This window comes from Urocitellus parryii, chromosome 8, assembly GCF_045843805.1.
Source record: "Urocitellus parryii isolate mUroPar1 chromosome 8, mUroPar1.hap1, whole genome shotgun sequence".
Taxonomy (NCBI): Eukaryota; Metazoa; Chordata; class Mammalia; order Rodentia; family Sciuridae; genus Urocitellus; species Urocitellus parryii.
This window is the reverse complement of record NC_135538.1, coordinates 7596919-7605153: the sequence shown is the minus strand read 5'-3', so window position 1 is coordinate 7605153 and position 8235 is coordinate 7596919. Positions and strand designations below refer to the sequence as shown.

The following is an 8235-nucleotide window of genomic DNA, read 5'->3' as shown; positions in this document are numbered from 1 at the left end:
GCATCCGGTAAGCCCGTCTCTTTGTGCTAATGTTCTGCTGAATGAACTATGATTTGGTGGCACTAGGACTGTTCCAACAATGATTATCACCAAATATAAATTAGGATGTACTTTAATAAATACAATAGTGGGTTACTATCCCTTAAAATATGGAATGCTCAATTAAACTGAGGAGAAAAATGTTGGGCCGCTAGTGGATGAATGGGTGGAGACATGGTGGGTAACTTATAATCACACTGAGTCACACAGACACAAATGTTAATGTCTAGCTTATAGACGTAAGAAATGTTCAGAGTCACTAATAATCAAAAATTATAAATCGAAGTCACAGGATATAATTTTAGCCTATACAAACAGCATAGCCTAGAACCAATACAATTGCAACTTTTTCTGTATTCTTTTTTTTTTTTTCTGTATTTTTTTTGGTTGTGGTGCTGGGGGTTGAACCCAAGGCCTCAGGCCTGCTAGGCAAGTGCTCTATGACTGAGCCCCACCTCCAGCCAGTGTGAGTTTTCCAACTAGCCGGAGTGGTAAGAAGGGCACACACAGATGCTGCCGAGAGGAGAAAGGCCTGTTTTTACCCTTCTGGAAAGGTCAAGAGCTTCACACCCTTGCTCTGTCCTGCAGTGAAGGGTGATCTGCTGGGGCTCATTTTCTATGCTGAAAAGAGAACTTTAACCTCCTTTTGCCCTTTTGCGGATGTCACGGAGAGGGTGTCTTCACCAAGAATCCCGACTGTAAATGTAGCCATGCACCCTCTGGAGCCCTTTCTCATCAAACAAGCAGTTGTGAGGAGTAATAGCTATCCATCACCCTCAGAAGGAAAGGATGCCATTCTCCATCCCCAGACGCTCCAGAGGCCCTGTCAGAGCTGGGTCCTCAGAAAGCAACTCTTCCTTCTCTTGGCAGTTGCCTGCCCTTTTCAAAATCGCCCTTTGATGGGATGTACTTGGCTTACCCTGAGAAGTAGAAACCTTCCTACTGCACTTACGAATGGGGTGTCGTTGAGGACACCTCACCCCACGACCTCCCAGAAAGAATCAGGAAACAGTGTACGTCTGAATACCCAGGAAACCATAAGCTCGACCCTCATTGCTAAACATTTTTTTTTTCTTTTTGCTTTGACTTCCAGAAAACTCAGAAACAAATGTATGCCTTACCTTTAGCAATGGCACCAGCCCTCATGGGAAGTGTCTGAGCTTTCCAATATGGCTCTTCTCTCCTTACTATATTTACCCTGTTCCAACCATCTGTAGTTATTATTTCAACGTCTAGTATTTACTTTGTTTTGGTGAACCACATCAATGATGGAGATATAAATAAATATAAGTTAAAAATATCAAAAGAAACATTCAAAAGCTCCTGTTAGATGTCAAGGAGGCCTTCTGAAAAAGTCTGGAAACCACAGGTCAGTTCTGAGAGCTTTTCAATGAGACTTTTTCCTTTTTCTCACACTGATTCCGTGTCACTTTTAGAGCAAATGTTTGATTTCATGTTCTGTATTACTGGGAGACCTGAGAAACCTGGGCATCTCCCAATGTAGACTTGATCTCTGTTATTAATTGTTTATTTAACTAGGAGAACCCATCCATAAAATATCTTTAGTTCCTTATGGGAAAGATTTTTGTCAGCTCTTATTATATTATTTTACATTTATATATTTGTTTATGGACCAGATATTTCTTGAGCACCCGCTGTCTGTGGCACAGTTTGTGATCCTGGGGAAGATGCATAATAACCCTGTAGGAGTCTGGTCCCTTCAGCTCTCAGGCTGGGAGACCCTGAGGCCAGGGCTGTGACTTACCCACTGAGCAGTCTCAGGCCACTAAGAGGCCTTCAGTAAATGTTTGGTTAAATAAATGATGAATGTGAAGTTCTTCCTCAAGCCTTGCTTTTCAATTTTTTATTTTTTAGTTGACAAATAATTTTTTGTATTTGTGGGATACAATGTGATGTGATCTATGTATGCATTATGCAGTGATGAGGACAAGCTAACTAACATATCACCACCCTGCAGACTTTATAATTTTGTGTGGTGTTTTGTTTCATTTTTGTATTTAAAGGTTACCCTTTTAGCCATTTCCTTGGTGGGGGGTGGGTGTTGTCATTGTTTTTGTTACTAGAAATTGAACCCAGGGCCTCCATCATGCTGAACAAGTATTCCACCACTGAGCTACATCCACACTTTTAGCGATTTTGAAATATACGATACATTATTATTAACTATTAACTCCAGTCACCATGCTGTGGAGTAGGTCCTGAAAGTTTATTCCTCTTAACTGAAATTTTGTACCCTGCGGTTGTCACCACCCAGCCTCTGGTAGTCCCCATTGTGCTCAATTTGATTGAGCATTCCATATTTTAATCATTCCACTATTGTATTTATTAAAAGTACATCCTAATTTATATCTGGTGATAATCATTTGTTGGAACTGTCCTAGTGCCACTAAATCATAGTCCATTCAGCAAAATCTGAAGGTAAGTGGAATTAAATTTAAGAATTTGTTACATGATGATCAGGTTGGACTGCAAGATAATTCCAGTAAGAATATGGCTGGATGAGCAAAATCTATAAATAGTCTTGGAAAGTGTGGGGCTTGGCTTATAATAGTGAAGTCCATCAAGAGGGCCTTGGGACCACAGCAAAATGTTTGCTTTGTAATAAAAAAAGAAAACACCTCATTCCAAAAAGAGTTGGCAGCATCTCAAGTCCGGTACTCAGAATTGAACTGAGAAAAGAGGGATGGTGGGCTGAAGAGATGGTGGAATAGCCATGCGCTGAAATTCTCTAGAAAATACATGGTTTTGTTTTGTACACATTTTGCAAAGAAAGTATTCTTCCATCTGTTGTATTTTATGGATATATCCATACCACAGATTAAGGGAAGGAAGGAAGAAAGGAAGGAAGGGAGGGAGGAACGGAAGGAGGGAGACAAAAGTGAAAATTTCCATGTTCAAGCAAAGCTTCAGTGATTCTTTTTGAAATTCCCTTGCTTTTTATTTTAATTTTTAAGTTTTCATAGTACTGAGGGTTGCGCCCAGGGCTTCACACATGCTAGGCAAGTGCTCTACCAGTAAACTACATCCCTAGCCACTTTTAGTTTTATTTTGAGGCAAAGTCTTGCTACATTGCCCAGATGGTAGGCATGTGCCACCAAGCCCGGCAGTTCCTGCTCACTATTACAAGACGACATTCTTAAAGGACTTATGGGATAGCTCTCCTATTCCCCAACACATCCCAGGATGAATTTTTTTTTCTTTTTGTGGTGTTGGGGATGAATTCTTAATATGTAAATAATAGGGACACTTCTATAGGACAGGCTGATAGTCCCTTCTAAGTATTCATCGTCATCTTTTCGTCTCCAACAATTCACATTCCTTTCTAAGAAGAAAACGTTTTCCTCTGACTAATCAGGAGCACAAGGTTTGAAAAGAAGACAGTGGGGAGTGGTGTTGAAGACATTAGTGCAAACAGTTTAAGATATCACCTCTCAAAGACAGTCCTGGGTATCATGGTGCAAGGAAGGGCTTGGGGTCGGGCTCTGCGGGTCCCGTCCCAGCTGGGCCTTCCATGCTCCGTAACCTTACTAAACCTCTGGGAGCCCCACTTCCTTGAGTAACAGTGTTGATTCCTAAGGTTGTTAAGAGATGAAATGAGACAATGTGTGTAAAACGTGGGGCTTGGTGCCTGGAAGAGAGTAAGTGTCCTAAAAGGATAGCTGTCACGAAGCCACAGTGGCCAGGTGGATGGTGGGGACTGCGAGTCTCGTTGCTATTACTAATTCCCAGGAGGAACAAAGGAACTGATTTTTATCTTAGGTGAGCTGCAGTGGGAAAGCAGAGAGGTGTTTTCAGAACATGTTACCTTTTCCCACGGAGACAGCTTCCGACCCTCCAGAGTGTCCTCAGGACCTCGAGGTCGGAGAGGAAGGGGCAGCGTTCCCACCTGAAGGTGGCTCTGGCTTTTCCTCAAAGACATTCAGCAGCGCTTCTTTCAGGGACTTTCTACTTTTCTTTCTCCTGAGACCACCCACCACGAAATAGACAATTGGATTCACACTGCAATTGATGGTGGACAGCAGGTGCAGATAGGGGAAGAACTTCCACACAGACTCGCCGCTGGGGTTGGAGTAGTAGACGACGATGAACAGGACCTTCATGGGCATGGCAAGACCAGGAACAAGACCACGGTGGCCGTGACGATCACACAGACCTTGGCCGGTTGACGGGACTTGAGGTGGCAGCAGACCTGGACGGAGAGGATCAAGTTGGAGAAGATCATGAGAGCAACGAAGACAAGGAAGGTCAAGACCCAGGAGAAAGCGTCCACGTATCGGCACTCTGGGAATCTCGGCTCCGCTGCCAGAAGGCAGAAGAAGTTTTCCAGCCCCGATGCCAGCACCGAAAGAGCCCACAGCAGCGCGCAGGCCACGGCCGACGGGTGCCTCGGGCGGCGGCACTGGTACCAGATTGGGTAGAGCACCGAGAGGCAGCGCTCCACGCTGATGGCAGTGAGCAGGTGCAGACCCGTGTTGTAGCCGAAGATCATGAGGAGGAGGACGTAGCTCAGCCAGGTGTCATCGTGCAGGTGGAGGCTGTCCACCAGCTGGAAGATGGACGAGCAGAGAAGGACCATCAAGTCGGCAATGGCCAGATGCAGAAGGTAGACGGTGAACGGCTTCCTCTTGACGCAGAAGATGAGAAACAGTATCAGGAGTCCGTTCCCAGTGACTCCGGGGACACAGATGAGCAGGGAAAAGTAGACATGGCCGTGCTCTCTTTCAGCCTCTGACAGGGGCTCCCTCACCTGCTCTGATGACCAGGTTGTTCCATCCAGGGAGGCGTTTCTGGGAATCAGTGTGGGTTCCGAAGGATTCGGGGTCACTGCCCATGGCTCCATTCTTGGGGATCGCTGTTTTCCTCCTGCACACCTGTGGTCAGAAATGGAAGATGGAGCTGATGGTGTCGTTTGCTGTGCATCCCACAGTGAGTTGGTTTTTGATCCTCCCTCACAGTGGTGTGGGAGGAAGTGTGCTGCTGTGTTTCCCATCTTCTTCCCCGGTTCCTCTCCCCTTCTGTGCTCCGCCCAGGCAGATTCCACTGTGATCTCCAGGTTTCCTCCACTGAACCCAAGGCTGGGCTTCTAACCTCACCTCCAGCCATTGCCTCCAACCAGGATTCTTTCTCTCTGGCCCTGTGGAAAAACCCACTGTGTTCCTAATTTGTCCCCTGCCTTCCTGAAAGAGATTTCTAAGGGTTCTTACCAAAAATAGAGGACAGAGCTAGGAGAAAGGATCCAAAATAAAAAAGGATAAAAAACGTACCAATGATCAAAAGCCCATGCACAAGGAAGTAAGCGCTCACGGTTGTGTCTAGAAACTTCTGCCCCATCTCTCTCTTGAGATACTCTTCCTTTCCCATGCCTTGGCTTTTGTTTATAATATCCACATAACCCCCCAACAGTTTCTATGCACCAGTAAACACAATTAACAGCTGTTTGTGTCTTTCTCTCCTGTACATTGAGGGTCATCCTCTTGGGCTTAGCTGACAGGATAATCCAGCAGCCAATAGGAGAGACAGGGGGAGAGGGAGGGAGGAAGAAAAGAGGCTCGCTCTGTTGAACTGGGGTTCGGGGGACAAGGGCTACCTAGGGTGGGCGGGCATGCAGGATTGTGAAGTCAGGGCCCAGGACTGCCTGGTCCACACTTCTCTGTCCTTACCTGGTGTCCTGGTTGCCTGAGGATTCACTCACCCCAACCCACTGAGACATGGGTAGGAACAGGGAAGGGCTTACAGGGCTTTCTAGATTGTTTCTCTGTGGACTCTTGACAGCAAAGGATGAGCTGTCTCATCTTGACAGATGGGACTGTGTTAAGAGTCACTTGTCAGTCTTCCTTGGAAAATTGGAACACATTTTCTAAGACTTGGCTGGATGTCCAGGACAGCCAGTGAACCTTAGCTATAACCAATTGAGATACTATGAAATATGTATTTGGTCTTTTCTCTTTTCTCAGCAGACACTCCTGAAATCCTTGGAATCTCCAAAGTAATGTGTCTTTTTCATGCTAATAAAGTGGCTGGTGGCTGGCAGCTTCAGGATATGGCCGGTCACTGAAAGACCGAGGCAGGATGAGAGGATTGGGACTTTTAGCACCATCCTGCAACCTTCAGGGAGGGGAGAAGGGTTGAAGGTTATTGATCACCAATGACCAGTGATGTCACCAATCATGCCAATGTAATGCACCTCCATAAAACCTGGGGGGACAGGTCCACAGAGCTTCAGATTGCAGAACACACGGAGCTTCCCAGAGAGGGTATGGAAGTCTGTGTCCCTCTAGACCTCACTCATGTACCTCTCCATCTGCATCCTTTGTAACATCCTTTAAAATAAACCACTAAATGTGAATGTTCCCCTGAGTTCTGTGAGCCACTTGAGCAAATTAATAGAACCCAACGAAGGGACCCTGGTTTATATGTGAGAAGGAAGCACAGGTGAAACTTCCTGGGGTCTGGGACTGGCATCTGAAGATGGGGAGCATTGGTGGGCACCAGTCCTCAGCTGGTGCCATCTGACACTGTCTCCAGGTGGAGGCTGGAACTGGAGAACTCACTAGGATTGGAGAACACCTGGGCGGTGCCTGCGGCTGCAGAACCGATGGCCTGCTTGCTGGTAGGGAGAATCCCCAGTCCTCTTGGGGTCCCAGCCTTCTGTGCGGCTTGCTGTAAGAACTGAAGGAAAGTGGTTTGCTCTCCCCATTCACAGCTGTGCAAGGGGGAAACAGCCAGGACCTGCCCCCTCTGGCCTCCTCCCACCCTGGGCTGGCTTCACTTGTGCCCCTTCTTGTCTCTGGGTCCAGCAGTGGCTCTGGGGTTTCCCTCTCCACCACCACCAACCACAGTGGCTGGTGAGAATGTCCTTCTACCCCTGCCTTCCCGGGCTCCTCTTCTCCCCAAGCAGCCCCAGGGCCCCAGGGCATTCCTGTGGCTTACCTTGTAAGGCTTCATGGGAAGGGAACGGGCAGGAGAGCCAATTATTGGAAGTCTCAGAAGCACACTGTCCCTCCTGCCCCAGGCAGTCTGTGGCTTGGCCCTTCTCTGAGTCCTTCCTGCTCCTTTTCTACCATCCACATCTTCCCCTCTTACTCTGGCAAACCCAGTCCACCCTGGAAGAGGAGCCTCTGCTTCAACTTCTTTTGCATTTTTCTGAATGCTAAAAGTAATAACTACGTATTTCACAAACTTTGCAAAAAGAAGGAAAAAAAATCAATTTTCCCATTTCACCACCCAAAGATAAATTCTTTTATTTTTAATTGACTCATAGTAACTATACATGTTTATGGGGTATGCTGTGGTTTTTCTGTACACATTTAATGTATACAATGTGTAATGATCAGGTCAGGGTCATTGGTTTATCTGTCATCTCAGATATTTATCATTTCTTTGTGTTGGGATTCAAATTCCTACCTATTGTTTTTGGGACTGGGGATTGAACCCAGGGGCACTTAACTACTGAGCCACACATCACCAGCCCTTTTTATTTATTTTGAGACAGAGTCTCACTGCATTGCTTACAGCCTTACTAAGTTGCTGAGGCTGGCTTCAAACCTGTGATCCTCCTGCCTCAGCTTCCTGAGCTGTTGGGATTATAGGCATGTGCCACTGTGCCTAGCCCTCTCTACCTGTTTAAAAATATTAAATTATTCATTGTCAACCCAAAGATAACTTCCGTTAATTTGTTCACATGTCTTGGAAACTATAGTCTATGTAGTTTTACACCTGCCTTTTTAACTTAATATCATATCATCAACATTTTGTTTCTATTAAAATTTCTTCAAAAATATGACTGCTGATGAATGACTACATGATGATATTTAATCTTTTGTTCATTATTTTTAAAATAATTCCCCTATTAGAAAACATCTGCAGTTAATAAGCCTCCATAATTTCAGTAGAGGGTGTACCCTTGTATATCTGTCTTATATTTCTGATCAATTCCTTGGGACGAATTATTACAAGAACAATTACTCATATGGGATTTTAAGGCTTTGAGACAGAAAAACATAGTAGTCATGACCATGGGCTCTGGGTTCAGAGATTTGGGTTTGACATGCACCTCCAGGTTACTAATTATCTGACCTCAGGCAAATTGTTGGTCTCTTCAAATCTCTGTTTCCCTGTCTATACAATGGAGATAATGGTGGTACATCCCATGGGTGTTGAGAAGATTGATAATCT

The 8235-nt window shown here is 45.5% G+C and overlaps 1 protein-coding gene across 1 annotated transcript; it reads right to left on the bottom strand.

Moving 5' to 3' along the window:
- Positions 1–3881: 3881 nt before the first annotated feature.
- Positions 3882–6672, bottom strand: LOC144256734 (mas-related G-protein coupled receptor member X4-like). The gene is made up of 3 exons (XM_077802205.1): positions 6612–6672; positions 4808–4931; positions 3882–4249 (listed from the first exon to the last, which is right to left on the bottom strand). Exons 2-3 carry the CDS (start codon positions 4890–4892, stop codon positions 3906–3908), a joined length of 429 nt encoding a protein of 142 aa, XP_077658331.1. The 5' UTR covers positions 4893–4931; positions 6612–6672; the 3' UTR covers positions 3882–3905.
- Between the last annotated feature and the right edge of the window lie 1563 nt (positions 6673–8235).